This window comes from Trematomus bernacchii, unplaced genomic scaffold, assembly GCF_902827165.1.
Source record: "Trematomus bernacchii unplaced genomic scaffold, fTreBer1.1, whole genome shotgun sequence".
Lineage (NCBI taxonomy): Eukaryota > Metazoa > Chordata > Actinopteri > Perciformes > Nototheniidae > Trematomus > Trematomus bernacchii.
The window spans coordinates 1,508,923-1,530,188 of record NW_022987550.1 but is presented as its reverse complement, the minus strand read 5'-3'; the positions used below and the strand labels follow the sequence as shown (position 1 = coordinate 1,530,188).

The window sequence follows — 21,266 nt, the reverse complement described above, 5'->3', positions numbered from 1 at the left end:
GTGTGGGGCTGTGTGTGTGTGGGTGTGTGTGGCTGTGTGTGTGTGTGTGGAAATCCCGTTACTCCCAGAAATCCCGTTACGAAAGAACTAGAAACTAGAACTACCAACTAAAGAACTAACCAAAGAATTACAAACTACAAACTAAAGAACTAGAAATCCCGATACTCCCCACTCACAGAAATTCTGTTACTCCCAGAAAACCTGTTAATCCCTGAAATCCCGTTACTCTCTGATATCCCGTTACTCTCAGGAATCCCGTTCCTGTTAGTCCCCGAAATCCCGTTACCCCCCGAAATCCCGTTACCCCCCGAAATCCCGTTACACCCAGAAATCCCCTTTATTCTCACGTGTAGTCCATGTCCTCTGGGCTGGGGAACGGCTCCAGAGGCCAGTTGATGAAACAGTTGAGGAAGACGAGGCAGGCGCAGGCAGCCCAGACCAGAAGGATGATGATGAAGGTGGCGCCCAGATCGTAGATCACCTAAAGTCATCAGAATCAGAATCAGAATACCTTTAACCCTTACCCTAACTCTCATGAAAAAAGAATCAACATAAATAACTGGGTTGTTATGTGTTTGATGTGCAGATGAGGCATTATTTTATAACTGTTGGTGAATTAAGGAGGAATTTATTTATTACAAACTTTGTAATAAATATGTGTTTTTGTAATGTTTATTCCCACTACTTTGACTATAGACATTTTATGGAAGCAACAATAGCCCAAAAAAGTGTTTAAAAGCCTTTCCATAACAAAACAAATGCACATTTGTGTTTAAAATCCAGTTTTTAATCAGCTTGACAAGATTTATAAGGATATTTTTCTTTCTATAATTGTCTCTCCAAATAACAATCATGAAAATCCAATTAATGGCAAATGCAAATAATTGTGCCCCACTATCACACTTGTATAATCTAGCTGGAAAAATGTATTTTAATGTGAAATGATGAGGCTGTTCTGTTCGTTAGGACACATCACATAACACATGAACTCAATGAGACATTGTTTTGCATGGATCACCTACAAATGTCTGAAGTGTTGTTATTAAAACAAGACTTTTTGAGACGATGTTTGACCTTAAATGATGAAAAACAACGTTGAAATGACTCCTGGGAGCCCCTTTATGGGATGGATGAGGAACAATGGATGGATATGTGTTGTTATTTACAGCAGAGATCAGTTGTTACCTTGATGCCGGGGAAGGTGACGGCGGAGGAGGCGTAGGATCCGATCATCAGAGCGATGAACGTCGACCTCAAGTCTCCAAACATGCTGGGGAGCTGAAGAGAAGAAGAGATATGTGGTTACTAACAATAATCAATCTTTCAGTTTGTGTGTACAGACAGAGAGATCGAAATACCGTTTCCCACAATCCCAAATACAAAAATACAAATAAAAAAGTGAGCTTGTATTCATTAAGTGAATTTTATTTTTTTTAAATTGAAGTTATTTCTGAAAATAAAAATTATTTTTAAAAGTCAGGTCATTTTTTGAAAACCAGATAATGTTTAAAACAATGAGTTCATTTTCTTTTTTTAAATATATTTTCGAAAAAGGGAGATGATTTAAAAAAAATCATGTGGAAATGTACGCATTTTTCAGAAATTGATGACTGTTTGTAAATAAAGGATTATTTCGGATTATTCCAAGTCATCTTTGAGATAATTATCACTAGAGCAACACGGTCCATCCTGCACAAGCTGCTATTTTAAAATCTACAAGCTATTTTTTTCATTACCTAGAGGCAGATTTATTTTTAGAGTCACCCTGTCAATACGGTAAATATTGTTGTGACATTTAAGAGTCTGTTTGCTGACTTTGAGCAGCTCTCTTTTCATGCAACTGTTCTTCTGGTAGCTTTATAAAAACAATCTGTGTTGACACTACAATCCTCTGAAACCCACAAGCTCTGCTAAACGTTAAAAGTCTTAAATATTTCACACCGTATTGACAGGCAGCGCAGAGGACATGCTGTACTTTCTGCAGAGTGTTTGAAGTGCAGCAGAGAGAGTCTTGCATAATGACGCTCGACTCTTAACTTGGAGAAAGGAGGACGTGCCTTCGAGGAAGTAAGAAGCAGAACAAACTGCAACAGATGGCTGAGATATTAATGTACGCCATCTGGAGACAATATATAGCTTTAACCAGTGGGGAATACGTACATTTACTCAATGTGGGGGAAACTTCTGTGTAGCAATGCATTGAGTCACCGACTCAGGAAGGAGACACGGTGAGAGTTGGAGCTTTTAATGTCAAACACTGATGGGTTTATTCAGAGTATTCGGCCGGAGGATTCACATCACAAGTCAAAGAGTCAGAGGTTCTGACTTCGCAGGAGAGTTGCCACGTCAATTCTGAAGAGCCTCTCTCTATGCTAGACTGGTTCACAGAGAGTAATCAACATCTCTGAAGGAGTTGTAAACAGCTGGGAACACTGAGCCACCTGCGTCCGACACTCATGGCCTCAAGGATTTCACATCTTAGAGTCCACAAACACCGATAAAGAAGTGCCTCAGCGTTCTCACAACAAGTACCCTTCGTGCCAGACAAGTTGACCGGTCACAAACTGGTGACAACAACACATATGGCGCCAAGGCCTTTCCTTAAAGGAGATAACAGACGTCAGAGGAGATCATAAAACGTCACAGAGCAAAAGGTTAGATATCTAGAAGAATTATTCCTTAACACTCAAGTATTATCATTTTCAGCTACTCAAGAACACTTCAGATGGAAATATGTAGTGCTGGAAGAAATATTAAGATGCTTTACTTAAAAACAAAGTACTCATACCACACTGTCACAAGTCAAAGTAAATAAGTAAAAGTAACAAAAATCGAAAAATGAAGTTTAAGAAAATCCCCAAAAACGAATGGATTAATTCAAATTCAAATAAACTCACTAAATGTTTATACAATTTAGACGCCAACACATTTGTTATCTCAAAAAGCTGTTCTTGTTTCTATAGTCCCATAATAATGATAGAAACACATTTAATTAGAACAAAGTGCAGAGGTGCTCCAAATCACCCACAAGTGCATTCATATAGCCCCATAATAGTGATACAACATCATTTAAATACAAAAAAGTCAGATAAAAGCCTCTCCAGCACTAGTTTTATTCATAACAAACGTAATATTTGTCTAAATTAAGCACATAAAAGCATACTTTTTAAAGCTGTAATCATCTATTTTGCATTTATTACAGTGTTGGGATAAAACTCATATCCAGAATGCACTAACTTTCACCATTTCAAGGTGTTTTTATCGTCTTTGTCCTGATGTGAACTGTGCAAGATTTAAATTGAGATTGAAGGGATAATTATGGTCCCCTCTCATGTCCTCGTCCCCCCCCCCCCCCCTATCTGCTGCTGTGCTCCACAGGGGGGCATATGGAGGGTTTTGGGGGGGGGGGGGCAGCTTGTTAGGAAGTTACTTGAACCCACTCACCCCTCACAAATTAACTAACCGGATTAATTGGACCAAAAATGTCTGCTTTGTTACTGTACTCAAGTACATTGTTCTGGTATCAGTGCTTTACTCCACTACTTCTTTTTCTGACGACTGTTTACTTTCTACTTCTCACATTTTGAACCCAAATACCTGTACTTTCTACTTCTTACATGTTGAACACAAATACCTGTACTTTCTACTTCTTACATGTTGAACACAAATACCTGTACTTTCTACTTCTTACATGTTGAACACAAATACCTGTACTTTCTACTTCTTACATGTTGAACCCAAATACCTGTACTTTCTACTTCTTACATTTTGAACTCAAATACCTGTACTTTCTACTTCTTACATTTTGAACCCAAATACCTGAACTTTCTACTTCTTACATGTTGAACACAAATACCTGTACTTTCTACTTCTTACATGTTGAACCCAAATACCTGTACTTTCTACTTCTTACATTTCCCAAACAGGCTGGTTCCTTTAGTTTGAATGTGTGTTTGGTGGCGTGATCATTATTATTTAGAGTCATTGCGTGCCTATTGATTTGAACACGATCCGTGTATCCATCATTTCCTGGTCTTCTCTAAAGAAGAGGGACCAATGAAAACGTTGTCATGTTGCCGTTGTTCAGCATGGAAACATTCATTAGCTAACAATGACATTATTGTTCTATTAATATAAAGGGAGGTCAGGTACTCTTTAAAACAGCTGCTAGTTATGGGTACTTTTTACTGAAGTACATTTCAAAGCCCTCTTTACTTTGACTTGAGTAAAGAAGTTTAGTCAGTACTTCTACTTTTACCAGAGTATGTTTAAACACGAGTATCTGTACTTCTACTTGAGTAAAGGATGTGTGTACTTTTGCCATCTCTCTGCTGCTTCCCTGCCAGAAGATCCTAAATAACAAGATGGCAGACCTTTGGTCCAGTTGGTGGAGAAGTGGATTTGTTGTGTCATGAAGTTTCTGCAGTATCATCAGGTTCCCTCTATCACTTCCTCATCGTTCAGCCGCTGATAACGGATCACTTTTCATGGCCTGGATTCTCACTTGCATATGTTGGGCAATTTGCACTATTAGCACAAGTTGTGTAATTAGAATTATTCAGCATTATATCCTATGCAGACAGTTGAGAACGTTATGGGGGTTATTGAGGACGCTGAGTCCATTTCAGACATTTTCAGGATCAGTTTTAACCAGGGTTCGAGTTATAAACTGAGCTTTATGGGGGTCTTTAAACTTTAAAGCACGCGCGCGCACACACACACACTCAAACACACACACACAAACACACACATATAATGTAGAATAATACTTTTTTCCTATATTTATATATTTTCCCAAAAATAATGTGAATTTAAAAATCTACTACTCAGGGAAGAAGGCCTACTAGTTTCAATAAGGCCTAATTATTTCACAGTGGCACAGGATCGTTTGCCAATACAAGCACTTTTGTTCATGTTCAATTCATAATAACTTCTACAATTATAGTTGGATCTTTGTGTCTTGTTATATTATGGATGAAAATGTAATGTTTGTACAACTATATATATTTAATCTTACCAATGTAGGTGGGAACCGGGTTTGTTGGCTAGAAAATACTTCCAATTACCCAAAGGGGGCCTGAGTGAAACAGTTTGGGAACCACTGAGTTTAACAGACAGGTGAGATTGTTTTTAACACAAGAAGACAAACATTTAGCTGTAAAACAGAAACATCAAACAACTGATATGAATGGAAGCTACTGAAATGTGTCTGAATGTGGTAAACAGGCAAGCCCAACATTAGCCACCTTTAGCTTAGCGGTGGTGACGTGAAGTCATGTGACCGTGCTGTGGTTCCTTTATAGCCCAACATTAGCCACCTTTAGCTTAGCGGTGGTGACGTGAAGTCATGTGACCGTGCTGTAGTTCCTTTATAGCCCAACATTAGCCACCTTTAGCTTAGCGGTGGTGACGTGAAGTCATGTGACCGTGCTGTGGTTCCTTTATAGCCCAACATTAGCCACTTTTAGCTTAGCGGTGGTGACGTGAAGTCATGTGACCGTGCTGTAGTTCCTTTATAGCCCAACATTAGCCACCTTTAGCTTAGCGGTGGTGACGTGAAGTCATGTGACCGTGCTGTAGTTCCTTTATAGCCTAATGCTAGCCACCTACTGTGTTTAACCTTTTGTTATGATATGTTATGAATTGTAAAGTGTCCTTTAGTGTTATGAAAGGGTCTCCAAATAAAATTGATTATTTATTCATTATGATTATATAATAAAGTAATATGTCTGTACAATACACACACTCATATATTTAAAGTATTTGTATCTCTCTATGTCTGCTGCATGCATTTTGCTGTGTCACCGAAGACAGTTTAGCATTTTGCAAAATCACCCTTGAAGGCCTTCTTTACCTTGTATGGTCATTTTGATGCTCTTATTAGTTCCTTAAAATGTTACCAGAAAGCGGCAATATCTGTTTTCTCTGTGGGCTGATTTCGACTACGATGAGTAGTGTTGCAACCATTGCATATAAAGGGAACAAAATGAAAATGATTACCTCTACTCAAGACAATCTTTTTCAAATAAATAAGCAATCTGTCCAATCAAAAGTCCCCTAAATCGTCCAAATCGACCAAAAATGTATAAAAATCAGCCCACAGAGAGTACAAATGTTGGCATTTTCTGGTTAAAACTGCCATTCATTACCCTGAAAATGTCGGAAATGGACTCAGCATCCTCAAAAAAAACAAAAAACTGTTGTCCAAATAATGGTAATGAATTCTAACGCAATGTATGCTAATTGTGCAAATTGCCCAACATAGGCAGGTTAGCATCCACTGTTTTATTGCACTTTTTTATGAGGGCAATACAACTGACTTGAGATGACTGCTGTTAAACACTATGCTTTGATAATATTTAAACATAAGCGTTTTAAAATATAAGGAATTAACAACGATCTCGAATGACCGTGTTGTAACAGAACGATTAAGCTATAACCTTTTTTGTATTTAACGTGTTACCCCGTCTGGTACAAGACGAACAGTTATTAAATAGATCAAGATCTCTGTGTAATAATAGAAATTGCTGAGTTGTATCTCTCTATCTCCGCTTTATGCATTTTGCTGTGTCACTGAAGACGGTTTTTGCATTTTGCAAAATCACCCCTGAAGGCCTTCTTTACTTTGTATAGTCATGTTGTTTATCGTTAATCTCTCTGTCTTGTTTTTCCTTTGTGTCTTTGAGGTTGTTTTGCCCCTCTTTATGTTAATTTGAAGTCTCTATTTTGGCCTTTTGGTGTCGTTTCTCATAAATGTTGCATCTCTTCGAGGTCTTTTTAGGTCACTTTGAAATTGCTTTGGTCTTTATAGCTTTTTATCCGTGGTAATTATTTGTCTTTTTGTAATAATTGTGTGTCTTTGTAGTTGTTTTGCTTTTGCCCTTTTTTATTATTGCTCAAAGTCTATTTGCGGTCTCTTTGTGTCACTTTGAAGTTGTTATGCTTCGATTGAAATGAATTAGAAAATGAAGGATAAGAAAATAGCATTAATACATTTTCCTAAATATTCAATGTACTTGCCCATTGAGGGTAATACAAGATATATGACCTGCTATAATGTTTTTTTCCCCACAGGCAACAAGACTGCTAAACACCTGAGTGCTTTAGCAGTCTCGACAAACATTAATCTGTTTGTCATCTTATTGTACAATATTTAATTTTACATTGTGTTCTTGTATATTATATGCTATTTACGTGTATATAGACTTCTTGCACTCTTTTTATTTGTATTTTTGTATTTTATTTAGGGCTGTCAGTCGATTAAAATATTTAATCGCGATTAATCGCATGATTGTCCATAGTTAATCGCGATTAATCGCAAATTAATCCCACATTTTTTATCTGTTCTAAATGTACCTTAGAGGGATATTTTTCAAGTTTTTAATACTCTTATCAACATATGAGTGGACAAATATGCTTTATATGTTTGTTTATTATCATTTGAACAATGACAAATATTCTCATGAATATTAAACACAACAACCTGAACATTACAAATATTCGCCTCAATTCAACCTGGAACCTCTCTCATACAATACTGTGTGTGTGTGTGTGTGTGTGTGTGTGTGTGTGTGTGTGTGTGTGTGTGTGTGTGTGTGTGTGTGTGTGTGTGTGTGTGTGTGTGTGTGTGTGTGTGTGTGTGTGTGTGTGTGTGTGTGTGTGTGTGTGTGTGTGTGGAGACACTGTGATGGATCGTTGGAGCTATGTGCAACTCAAGGCATCTATGCTCGAACGGGAGCTGCCTGGACGCTGCAATCATGTTGCGCGCACTATCCGTGCTGAGTGTGCTGACTTTTCGTACAATGTCCCACTGTCTGGCTACCTGCATAAAGTCAAGTGCTCGGCGCAGTTGTCGGCGAAATGTCGCTCCTCTGTTTTCATTGAAACAGCTCCTTATATCCGTTAGCACAGCTAGCTAGCGCCAGATGCTAACAACAACAATAGACGTAAGGTGTGCACGTTCTCTATCTCTCGCTTGCTCGCGCCACACTTACACACACCCTTCCGGTCCTCCCGATGGCCAGTCCGGGCCTGCCGGTGAGCGTGGAAGTGTGGTCTGCCGCAAGCGGGCGCGGCAGGAGCGGGGCTGTAAGCATCAGCTTGTAGATGGTATTTTAAACTCGATGCGCTCTGAAACTAATAATTAGTGGCGTTAACGCGTTATTAACGCGTTAACTTGACAGCCCTAATTTTATTATATGACTATGTTGCATTGCTGGAGGAGCTCAGGTCATAAGATTTTCATTGCCATTTCTACATTGTAGCTTATGTGCATATATTATTAAAACCTTTGTATCTTGAGCCTTTGAATCCAGTGATATAGTTCACAAAAGGCAATTCTGCAGTGTTTTTAGTTTGGTATTTTGAGTTTATGTTGTTGCTGATGTCTAACCTAAACTCATTTAGTCACTGAATGTCACTCATGGCGTCCCCCAGGGCTCTGTACTTGGTCCGCTGCTTTTCATCATTTACATCATCCCACTTGGACCCCGTCAGCCAACTCCGGTTCCACTGTTACACCAACGACACCCATTTCTACATGTCTACAAAAACTATTTCTGCAACCACCCACTCCCAACACACCAACTGCCTCACTGACATCAAAACATGGATGCAAAACAACTTTCTGAAACTAAACTGTGACAAATCTGAAATCCGCAGTTGGATTAGGACTACTCTTTATGTTTTGTGTTTTCTTTGTACTGTTTCTGTTCAGATTTTATGTAAAGCGTCTTTGAGCATTAGGAAGAAAAACATGTTTTAGTCTTATTTCAGTTTTCATCACTTAAAGGGGACCTATCATGCAAAATGCACTTTTGTACGTCTTTTATACATGAATATGTGTCCCCGGTGTTCCAGGGAACTCACTAAGTGTCAGAAAACACAACCCTCTCTATTTTCCTCCATACCCAAATCTCTAAAAAAGGGGCTGCAACAGATCTGATAAAAACTGATCCAGATTTGAACACTGTCCTGACGTCAGGACGGTGGCGCTACGGCTATTGGGCCAACTCTCCACCTATCAGGGGAATGTGGGGTTGGGCCACGGCCGGCCATTGCCGCTCGAAAGCGCTGGAGACGCTGTAGTACATATGCCAGGCCTGTAAGTGGTGCTGTAGTCTGCCACAAAAGCAGCGAAGAAGACTTCCCGCCCATAGTTACCATGGTTACCCTTCTGTTTATTCTCCGCTGTGACTTTTTTTCTCCCTCCCCGAGGCAAGCGTTTGCTCCCGCTGCTTTAATTCAATGCAATCCCTCCCCGTCGAGGCAAGCACTGTAATTCTCTCCGGTTAGTCCACCAGCAGATGACAAACACCCACCTCTCCGCCTCTTCCAAGGAACGAGGGGACCGTGCGGCAGAGTTTCAGTTTCAGTTTGTTTCGCCGGTCAAGATGTCCGTTAAAGTTTAAATCTTCCGGACAAAATTAGAAAAGTGCCGGTCAAAGGTCTTCTTTGATATTTATTGAGCTTTAAAACAAATGAATAACGACTCTATATAATAAAACACGGAGATCTCTTTTTCTCCCCCTCTTCTGACAGCCCAGCAGCTGATCAGAGCACGTCTCCCCTCTCCTGCAGGGGGCCGTGGTCAGCAGAATCAGCCCCGTAGACAGCAAACAGCACATAGAGCGAAATGAGGCATGGCTAAAATGCATGATCTGTTTGGTATTTTGAAAACAGAAACGTATAAATATACCTTATATAGGTATGGCCCTACAATATATCATTTAAATATAGCATGATAGGTCCACTTTAAGAAGTGTAAGGCCTTCACCTACAAAATGTCCCTCAAAGACACACCATGGAGAGACAAAAACATGATCACACTTACAAAAACAAAATAACTACAGAGACACAAAATGACTTCAAAAAGATACAAATGACTAAAGAGGAACAAAAAATGTCCATTTACATTTGACGATTTCTTAAAAAAGGCGCTAAGTTTAACTTAATTTTTTGTAAGAGAGCAGGGCCGCATCTTTTCTAAGTTCCTTGTTTCTTTACAGATGATCAGATAAGTTTGAGTATTTAAGAGCTGGTGTTCCTCCTGCTCTGCACCACAGGACGGCTGGACTTCAGGTTTCTACAAACTCTCTCATCATCTCCTCACTGTTTTATTCCCCACATTGTTACCTGTAATCTGTATTTGTGTTTTAAAGGATCCTCATCATGAAGACGCTCGCTGTGTTCGCTCTGGTTTGTGCCATGATGGCCTTGGTTAGAGCTGCTGGTGAGTATTATTATATATTTAAAATAGGGCTGTCAAGTTAACGCGTTAATAACGCGTTAACGCAAAAAAAATGTAACGCCACTAATTATTTTAACGCGATTAACGCATGTGTATTTTTTGTCCTCGGCCGCCGTAGTTTCAGAGCGCATCGAGTTTAAAATACCATCTACAAGCTGATGCTGACAGCCCCGCTCCTGCCGCCCGCTTGTGGCAGACCACACTTCCACGCTCACCGGCAGGCCCGGACTGGCCATCGGGAGGACCGGGAGGGTGTGTGTATGTGTGGCGCGAGCGAAGCACACCTTACGTGTTGTTGTTAGCATCTGGTGCTAGCTAGCTGAGCTAACGGATATAAGGAGCTGTTTCAATGAAAACAGAGGAGCGACATTTCGCCGACAACTGCGCCGAGCACTTGACTTTATGCAGGTAGCCAGACAGCACACTCAGCACGGATAGTGCGCGCAACACAGCTCATACACACAGGCATATATGCCTTGAGCTGCACATAGCTCCAACGATCCATCACAGTGTCTCCACATTCTCACACACACACAACACACACACAACACACACACACACACACACACACACACACACACACACACACACACACACACACACACACACACACACACACACACACACACACACACACACACACACACACACACACACACACACAGTATTGTATGAGAGAGGTTCCAGGTTGAATTGAGGTGAATATTTGTAATGTTCAGGTTGTTGTGTTTAATATTCATGAGAATATTTGTCATTGTTCAAATGATAATAAACAAACATATAAAGCATAGTTGTCCACTCATATGTTGATAAGAGTATTAAAAACTTGAAAAATATCCCTCTAAGGTACATTTAGAACAGATAAAAAATGTGCGATTAATTTGCGATTAATCGCGATTAACTATGGACAATCATGCGATTAATCGCGATTAAATATTTTAATCGACTGACAGCCCTAATTTAAAACCTTTAACAGATTTGTTTGTTGTCAGTAAACAAGTCAATAACTGCAGTGTTAAACTTTCTAGCCATTTCAGAGGAAGCAGATGAAAAAGACCTAGCAGGTGAGTTGCTATTTGATTTTCACTTTGTCGTTATGATATTATTATTATTATTATTATTATTCATTATAACTATTGCATGTTTCATTATGCTATGTATTTTAATTATGTTTTAAATTGTGTTCTTTTTGTTTTATATTAACTTATATATTATATATAATTTAGACATTATGCTATTCTAACTTATTTTATTTTACATGATGTGTTGTTTAGAATAATTTTATTTCGGAATGAGTTAAACTTCCAGCAGCGCTGATCATACCTTAGCAAAAGTCTGCTATACCTTAGCAAAAGTCTTCTATACCTTAGCAACAGTCTGCCATACCTTAGCAACAGTCTGCCATACCTTAGCAACGGTATTGTATACTTAGCAACGGTCCGCTATATAGAAATAAAAGACCACAGAATGTCCAAACTGACCAATCAGAATTCAGTATTCAACTAAGCCTTGTAATAAGTAAGGGATAATGTGCAACGAAGCGGTCATTGATCGTGATCCTCCTTAGCAACGGTCATTATTTTGCATACAGCACTGTGTTCTTGAGTATTAACAACCTCTGAAATGTCCAAATTGACCAATCAGAATCTAGTATTTAACCAAGCCGTGTAATCAATTACAACAAAGGGTTTATGTCTATATGCCATCAGATAAAACGAGAGTCTAATAAAAGTTTTACATTAAGAGACTCTAACTTTTGTTCTCAGTTAAGAGTCATGTGGTGAAGCGCTCTGTTGTCTGCCCCGGTGGATGGACCTCGATCAACGGACGCTGTTTCTACTTCAACCCCAGGCCCATGACTTGGGCTAAAGCCGAGGTAATGACTCAGGACTACAAATTCATTTGTTTTGAGAGTTTGATAACCTGTACAAATTGTCCCCTGAGACAAATGTAACATTTGTGATATTGGGCAATATAAACTTTGATTGATTGATAGTAGGTCTATGTATTTTAAGCAGTAGCTGCAACAAACACATAAATGCATTAAGAATACGTTATTCTGAAATTGGCCATTCTGTGCAATGAGTCATTTTACTTTTTCTACTTTTACTTGAGCAAAATGTGGAATGCAGGATTTATTTTTTCTTTAAAATTCTTCTAATTTGTCTTGCAGAGAAACTGCCACTCAATGAGGGGACACCTGGCGTCCATGGGCAACATGATGGAGTACCATGAGATCCAGAAGATGATCATGACCGCCACTTATCAGTCGAAGGAAGCGTGGATCGGAGGCTCTGATGTACATGAGGTACTTTACAGTTGTGAAAGTAACTAAGTACATTTACTCAAGTTCTGTTGTAAAGTGCAATTTGAGGTACTTGTTCTTTATTTTATGCTACTTAATAGTTCTCCTCCACTATATTTAGTACCACTACATTTATTTGATAACATTGGTATACAGTCAAATTATTCTAACATGACTGTAACATGGGTGTAATATAGGTGTTATATTGGTGTAATTTGGGTTAAGTAACGGTGTAATGTGGGTGTAACATGGGTATTATATGGTATAATATTAGTTTAATATGGGTCTCATAACAGCGTAATATAGGTGTGATATAGGTTTAATAACACTCTAAAAAGTGCAATGTATCTCATGATATACATTTTAAGTTTAAGAAATCATGAAATACAAAAAAACAGCAGTTAATTCAGATATAATATATCGTTTTCTTCCGTCTAATTTCACAGTTTTCCTGATAAATAAATGTACTATTTTTTTCTTGCAGGTGAACGTCTGGACCTGGTCTGATGGGACTCCTTTCCACTACACAGACTGGTGTGATGGAGAGCCCAATAACAGAGGCGTGCAGAGATGCTTACTGATGAATTTCTCAGGTAATATAGCATTACGCTTACAATAAGTTATGTCGATTTTAGATTTGAGTACCAGAGAAATATAAAAACAAACATTTTTTGTATTTTTTGTTTTTTTCGCAGCGGAGAAATGCTGGGATAACCGGCAGTGTAGCGTGAAGATGCAGTCCGTCTGTGTCAAGCGATCCTGAAGGAGTCTGACCCTCACAGAGGCATACAGTCCACCTTAAACCTTGTGTGTTTGTGTGCATGCTTTTAAATACATCTGTCTTCACACCATCAGTGTCACTTATGTTCTGATGGTTCTGATTTAATCATCTTTCCTATCGCTGTAACGCTGAGGAATGAAGCGACAAGTGAATTAAACAGTGGCTGCCTCTCATGAGAGCAGACTGAAGGAGTTTGGAAGGAGAAAATGCTTTTAGCACAACCTTATATATTTAATAGAGACTCTTTTTTTCATCTGTGCAAGAATAAAACGCTCAAGCATTCTAACAAGCTGCTCTGTTATTAATGTATTTATATGAATTAATATGAGGAAACACTTAGTATTATTACTTATAAAAATACTTTTTTTGTCGTTCTGGGAAATGGGTCATTGGAGGTGAAAACTAAATCATATTTCAGAGCGAAAATCATCAAACAGCTGAGTGATCGGCAGCATGTCTGAACAGGAGTCAAAACCACGTCTAGCTCTCATGAGATTGCATTACACCGGGAGGTTCTCTGCTGTAGTTCCGTTATAGCCCAACATTAGCCGCCTTTAGCTTAGCAGTGGTGACGTGAAGTCATGTGACCGTGCTGTAGTTCCTCTATAGCCCAACATTAGCCACCTTTAGCTTAGCGGTGGTGACGTGAAGTCATGTGACCGTGCTGTAGTTCCTTTATAGCCCAACATTAGCCACCTTTAGCTTAGCGGTGGTGGCGTGAAGTCATGTGACCGTGCTGTAGTTCCTTTATAGCCCAACATTAGCCACCTTTAGCTTAGCGGTGGTGACGTGAAGTCATGTGACCGTGCTGTAGTTCCTTAATAGTCCAACATTAGCCACCTTTAGCTTAGCGGTGGTGACGTGAAGTCATGTGACCGTGCTGTAGTTCCTTTATAGCCCAACATTAGCTGCCTTTAGCTTAGCGGTGGTAGCGTGAAGTCATGTGACCGTGCTGTAGTTCCTTTATAGCCCAACATTAGCCACCTTTAGCTTAGCGGTGGTGACGTGAAGTCATGTGACGTGCTGTAGTTCCGTTATAGCCCAACATTAGCCACCTTTAGCTTAGCGGTGGTGACGTGAAGTCATGTGACGTGCTGTAGTTCCTTTATAGCCCAACATTAGCCGCCTTTAGCTTAGCGGTGGTGACGTGAAGTCATGTGACGTGCTGTAGTTCCTCTATAGCCCAACATTAGCTGCCTTTAGCTTAGCGGTGGTGACGTGAAGTCATGTGACCGTGCTGTAGTTCCTCTATAGCCCAACATTAGCCACCTTTAGCTTAGCGGTGGTGACGTGAAGTCATGGGAGAGTGCTGTAGTTCCTTTATAGCCCAACATTAGCCACCTTTAGCTTAGTGGTAGTGAAAGTAGCACCATTATAGGCACCACTTAAATGGAGCATACTTCTTGTCTCGTCAGAAACTGCTGGATGCTAACTCACATATGTTGGGCAATGATAAGAAATTGCAGTTTTAACATGAAAGCGGCCATATCTGTACTCTCTGGGCTGTTTGACTACCATGAGTATAGTGCTGCGACCTTTGGTTATAGAGAACACAAGAGGAAAATTATTACATCTACTGTGAATTATTTTCTTCAAATAAATAAGCAATCTGTCCGAATCCAAAATTGTAAAATCTTACAAGCCATTTTTAAACTTTTGTCTGCAGACTATAATACTAATTAAAACAACTTGTGTTAATTGTGCAAATACTTCTATGTAATGGGGACCTGTAGGCCTACTATGCATTTCTAACATAACACTTTGGGTTAATCAACATTTAAACTTGCAACTAAGAGCTTTAGAAGTAACTGAAAAGTCTGTAGTGTGCAACCAATCAAAGTGACTGTATGAACGATTTTAACTTTAAATTCTGATACAAGAAGATATCATGTTAGATTTTGCATAATTACTTGTCTTTTCGATTATTTCCCATTTCGCCCAATCCTAACTCGTATAATAATAAGTCCATAATGCCATTTTTGATATGAAATAAAGTAATGTTTCTGTAAAATATACACGCATCAAATATATATATAACTATATGTCTCTCTATGTCTGCTGCATGCATTTTGCTGTGTCACCGAAGAATGTTTAGCATTTTGCAAAATCACCATTGAAGGCCTTCTTTACCTTGTATGGTCATTTTGTATGGCCATAAAGTCTCATAGGCATGTTGTGGCTTTCTACAAAAAGAACGTGTTATTTTTAGTCTAGTTTCCTGCATAGTGAACACGGAAATGTTGAGTGTCACTGAAGAAGGTTTTTGCATTTTGCTAAATCACCTCTGAAGCCCTTCTTTAACTTGTATAGTCATGTTGTAAATGTAGCATATCTTTGAAGTTGTTTGGGTCTCTCTGAAATTGCTTTTGTCTTTTTATTACATTACATTATATTTAATTTGCTGACGCTTTTATCCAAAGCGACTTACACTAAGTGCAAAAAGCATAGAGAATCAAACTTTGAACAACAAGGAAAGTGCAGATATATTCACTTCAAGCAGGTCATACCATACTGTAGTAAGAGATAGTGAATTTGTTTTATAGTTTCTTATCTTTATTTTGCCCAATTATGTTTGGCTTTTTGTAAAAAAAAAATTGTCTCTGTAGTTGTTTTGCATTTGTCCAAGTGTATTGTGATCGATTTGTGTCCCTTTGCAGTTGTTATGCTTCGATTTGAAATGTAATGCATCACTTACAGAAGTGTCAGGCCTTCACCTACAAAATGTCCCTCAAAGAGACACCATGGAGAGACTAAACCATGATCACAATTACAAAAACTAAATGACTACAGAGACACTAGATGAGGAACATACATTTCTATTAACATTTGCAGATTTCCTAAAAAGGCGTTAAGATTAGGGTAACTTGTGTTTTGCAAGAGGGCAGGGCCGCATCTTTTCTAAGTTCCTTGTTTCTTTACAGATGATCAGATAAGTTTGAGTATTTAAGAGCTGGTGTTCCTCCTGCTCTGCACCACAGGACGGCTGGACTTCAGGTTTCTACAAACTCTCTCATCATCTCCTCACTGTTTTATTCCCCACATTGTTACCTGTAATCTGTATTTGTGTTTTAAAGGATCCTCATCATGAAGACGCTCGCTGTGTTCGCTCTGGTTTGTGCCATGATGGCCTTGGTTAGAGCTGCTGGTGAGTATTATAACATATCTAAAACCTTTAACAGATGTGTTTATTGTCAGTAAAACAATAAGTCAATAACTGCAGTGTTAAACTTGTTGGCCGTTTCAGAGGCAGCAGCTGAAAAAGACCAAGCAGGTGAGTTGATTTTAGATTGTACATAAACACTAGAACTTACTATTTTAAAACTATAACTAAATATATATGAAAATACAAAATAAATGTACGAAAAATAAATACATTAAATCATAATATATGAATACTGTTATTTACTGGGGACAGTTCAGCCAGCATGAATTCAAAGATGTGTGCTCTCGAAATGTAAAAGAAATTGAATATAAAAAATAAAAATGTAGAACTACATTTTTGAAAAACATTATTATATATATATATATATAAACATATAAAACTCAATATAAAACTTAATACATAAGATCTAAATATGTAAAAACGAAATATATTAATACTGATTGAGTAACAGAAAACCAACCAAAGTCTTCTATACCATAGCAACAGTCTTTTATACCTTAGCAACAGTCTTCTATACCTTAGCAACAGTCTTTTATAACTTAGAAACACTATTCTATACCTTAGCAACAGTCTTCTATACCTTAGCAACAGTCTTCTATACCTTAGCAACAGTCTTTTATAACTTAGAAACACTATTCTATACCTTAGCAACAGTCTTCTATACCTTAGCAACAGTCTTCTATACCTTAGCAACAGTCTTTTATATCTTAGCAACAGTCTTCTATACCTTAGCAACAGTCTTCTATACCTTGGCAACGGTATTGTATACTTAGCAACGGTCCGCTATATAGAAATAAAAGACCACAGAATGTCCAAACTGACCAGAATTCAGTATTCAACTAAGCCTTGTAATAAGTAAGGGATAATGTGCAACGAAGCGGTCATCGATCGCGATCCTCCTTAGCAACGGTCATCATTTTGCATAGCAGCACTGTGTTATTGAGTATTAACAACCTCTGAAATGTCCAAATTGACCAATCAGAATCTAGTATTTAACCAAGCCGTGTAATAAATTACAACAAAGGGTTTATGTCTATATGCCATCAGATAAAACGAGAGTCTAATAAAAGTTTTACATTAAGAGACTAAGAGTCATGTGGTGAAGCGCTCTGTTTACTGCCCCGGTGGATGGACCTCGATCAACGGACGCTGTTTCTACTTCAACCCCACACCCATGAGATGGGCTAGAGCTGAGGTAATGCTGGTCCTTGACTCAGGACTACAAATGCATTTGTTTTGATAGTTTGATAACCTGTACAAACTGTCCCCTGAGACAAATGTAACATTTGTGATATTGGGCAATATAAACTTTGATTGATTGATAGTAGGTCTATTTATTTTAAGCAGTAGCTGCAACAAAGAAATAAATGCATTAAGAATACGTTATTCTGAAATGGGCCATTCTGTACAATGAGTCATTTTACTTTTTGTACATGTACTTTTACTTGAGCAAAATGTGGAATGCAGGATTTATTTTTTGTTTAATATTCTTCTAATTTGTCTTGCAGAGAAACTGCTACTCCATGGGGGGACACCTGGCGTCCGTAAGCAACACGATGGAGTTACTTGAGATTGAGAAGATGACCATGACCGCAACTCATCGGATGAAGCTAGCGTGGGTCGGAGGCTCTGAACTACATACGGTACTTTACAGTTGTGAAAGTAACTGAGTACATTTACTCAAGTTCTGTTGTAAAGTGCAATTTGAGGTACTTGTTCTTTATTTGATGCTACTTAATAGTTCTCCTAGTATCACTACATTTATTTGACAACATTGGATTCTAACATGACTGTAACATGGGTGTAATATAGGTGTTATATTGGTGTAATTTGGGTTAAGTAACGGTGTAATGTGGGTGTAACATGGGCATTATATGGTATAATATTAGTTTAATATGGGTCTCATAACAGTGTAATATAGGTGTGATATAGGTTTAATAACACTTTAAAAAGTGCAATGTATCTCATGATATACATTTTAAGTTTAAGAAATCATGAAATACATTAGAAAACAGCAGTTAATTAAGATATAATATATCGTTTTATACAAAAAGGTGATTCTGCATATGAGTAAGTTTAGTTTTGGTATTTTGAGTATATTCCAGTTTCTTCCGTCTAATTTTACAGTTTTCCTGATAAATAAATGTACTATTGTTTCTTGCAGGTGAACGTCTGGACCTGGTCTGATGGGACTCCTTTCAGCTACACAGACTGGTGTGATGGAGAGCCCAATCAGAGAGGCGTGCAGAGATGCATACAGATAAATTTCTCAGGTAATATAGCATTACGCTTACAATAAGTTATGTCAATTTTAGATTTGAGTACCAGAGAAATATAAAAACAAATATCTTTTGTATTTTTTCGCAGCGGAGAAGTGCTGGGATAACATGCATTGTAGCTTGAAGTTGCCGTCCGTCTGTGTCAAGAGATCCTGAAGGAGTCTGACCCTCACAGAGGCATACAGTCCACCTTAAACCTTCTGTGTTTGTGTGCATGCTTTTAAATACATCTGTCTTCACGCCATCAGTGTCACTTATGTTCTGATGGTTCTGATTTAATAATCTTTCCTATCGCTGTAACGCTGAGGAATGAAGCGACAAGTGAATTAAACTGTGGCTGCCTCTCATGAGAGCAGACTGAAGGAGTTTGGAAGGAGAAAATGCTTTTAGCACAACCTTATATATTTAAAAGAGAATCTTTTTTTTTCATCTGTGCAAGAATAAAACGCTCAAGCTTTCTAACAAGCTGCTCTGTCATTAATGTATTTATATGAATTAATAAAAGAGGAAACACTTTTTTGTCATTCTGGGAAATGGGTCATTGGAGGTGAAAACTAAACAGAAGCCAAACCACGTCTAGCTCTCATGAGATTGTGTTACACGGGGAGATTCTCTGAGTCTGAGTCACAGTCAGCTGCAATAATACTATTCCCCAAAAACATGTCACACAAACCGGTTTGGTCTAATGATGACGAAAGAAGAAGAAGAAGTGGGGATTAATGGGTTACTTCCAATGCATACATGTTCCCATTGAATTATAGACCAGAATGCGTGACATTACACAAAGTTAAAAAAGTGTCCTTATTGTCACTATTGTTTTGGGGGGGTAACCTGAATGTTTATCGCACATGTCGGACATTTCAAACATTAATCCTATCCCCTAACCTGGCCTTTTCTACCTCATTTAACACACTTCACTAACTAGCTTCATTATAAATAAGTGTATCTCCGAGGGGACGACTGACAGCCGTTTAAATAACAGAACATGCAGCCTCCATCTTTGTTATTGCCTCTCCACTGAATGGCTCTTTTGTTAGCCGTGTGTTCAGGGTACACACACACACACACACACACACACACACACACACACACACACACACACACACACACACACACACACACACACACACACACACACACACACACACACACACACACACACACACACACACACACACACACACACACACACACACACACACACACACACACACACACACACACACACACACACACACACACACACTGTTTGGAGAGAGACTAAAGGTTTATTTTAAGCCTCGGAGCGCTCACCTGGGGATAAGAGATCAGGCAGGTGCGGTCAGAGAGTTTATTTTGGGGGTGTGTGTGCATCAATAAGTGGATTTATGCATGAAGGAGTTTGTTTGAACTGTTTCCAGGTAACTCAGAGTTTAATACAGAAGCACATATTAACCCTCAGGAGGACTAGGTGGATCAACAAAATGTCCATTTTTATTACGTCTGTTACTCTTGAATACTTGAAGACGATTTCTTATTGTTTTGCATGCCTCCACGGTTAAAACAACACCAAAATACTATCAATTAGCTTTTTACTAAATCAATTAGAGGTCCCTATCTTACAGAACATGTTGTTTTTCTTGAATACATTAACAGTGAACGAAGGCTTTTGTTTTTTAAACCGAGAAAAGTCTTGTTCAGTTTAAGTAAATAGGCGTTTAAAAAACAACAAACTATATCAAATAGGAATTAAGGGAAACACAACTCACTACAAAATGAGTTTAAGGGCAAATTATTACCAAAAATAACACATTTTCCTTTATTTCTTGATCAAAAAACGACTTTCCACTTTTGTCAAATTGAAGAATCCCTTTTTATTTCAGAATCAGAATACTTTCTGTGTCTGAGGGGGAAACAGGATTTATGACAGTATTTATATATCATAAGAAAAGAGTACAAATCTTTAATGAAAGATTACAAAAATATATATTTAAATGCAGTAAGTTAAAGTAAATGTGTCCAATCAAATATAAATGAAACTCCTTTTTAAATTAAAATGTGACTACAACTTTCAAATGTATTAAATATAATATAATAAGAAAATTGAATTTAAAGTTAAAAAAATATCAAATTAAAAAAAGAATATTTATTTAAACCTAATAAGTTAAAGTAAAACAAATCTGCAATAAAAGATAAAAATTACAAATATGTATTAAAACATGAAATTCAAGTAAAAATCTGCAATGGCATGTCAAGAATTAAATACAAATACTAACATAACCATAAGAACTTAAATAGAAATGTACAATAAAAGATTAAACAAAATAAAATAGCAATATTTATATAACTATAAGTGTTGTATGGGTCTGTGAACATGTGAATATTTAAATATTTGCAGCTCTGTATTACTAATAAATATATTAATGAGTTGAGCTGAGTTAGATCATTTAAGTCCGGCAGTGGCTCAGTCAGTAGGGGCTTGGACTGGGAGCTGTAGGGTCGCCGGTTCA

The 21,266-nt window shown here is 38.1% G+C and overlaps 3 protein-coding genes across 5 annotated transcripts in view; 2 read left to right on the top strand and 1 right to left on the bottom strand.

Moving 5' to 3' along the window:
• LOC117477000 (large neutral amino acids transporter small subunit 4-like) overlaps positions 1-21,266 on the bottom strand; it is a 72,262-nt gene that overhangs the window by 13,089 nt on the left and 37,907 nt on the right. For both annotated transcript variants that reach the window (XM_034123695.1, XM_034123696.1), the window contains exons 6-7: positions 1,186-1,278; positions 348-481 (exon numbers count right to left, since the gene is read on the bottom strand). In XM_034123695.1, the coding sequence (XP_033979586.1) occupies positions 348-481; positions 1,186-1,278 (227 nt within the window). The remainder of the gene's footprint in view (positions 1-347; positions 482-1,185; positions 1,279-21,266) is intronic.
• LOC117477003 (type-2 ice-structuring protein-like) lies at positions 10,000-13,622 on the top strand. Its single transcript, XM_034123699.1, has 7 exons — positions 10,000-10,080; positions 10,161-10,231; positions 11,278-11,313; positions 12,016-12,125; positions 12,423-12,557; positions 13,039-13,147; positions 13,250-13,622. The coding sequence occupies exons 2-7, from the start codon at positions 10,171-10,173 to the stop codon at positions 13,315-13,317; spliced, it is 519 nt and encodes a 172-aa protein (XP_033979590.1). The 5' UTR covers positions 10,000-10,080; positions 10,161-10,170; the 3' UTR covers positions 13,318-13,622.
• LOC117477002 (type-2 ice-structuring protein-like) lies at positions 16,261-19,301 on the top strand. 2 transcript variants are annotated; one of them, XM_034123697.1, is made up of 7 exons: positions 16,261-16,329; positions 16,410-16,480; positions 16,556-16,606; positions 17,581-17,693; positions 18,007-18,141; positions 18,663-18,771; positions 18,866-19,301. In XM_034123697.1, the coding sequence occupies exons 2-7, from the start codon at positions 16,420-16,422 to the stop codon at positions 18,931-18,933; spliced, it is 537 nt and encodes a 178-aa protein (XP_033979588.1). In that variant the 5' UTR covers positions 16,261-16,329; positions 16,410-16,419; the 3' UTR covers positions 18,934-19,301. The 2 variants fall into 2 exon arrangements, with proteins under 2 accessions (XP_033979588.1, XP_033979589.1); XM_034123698.1 differs by having other exon boundaries at positions 16,267-16,329; positions 16,580-16,606.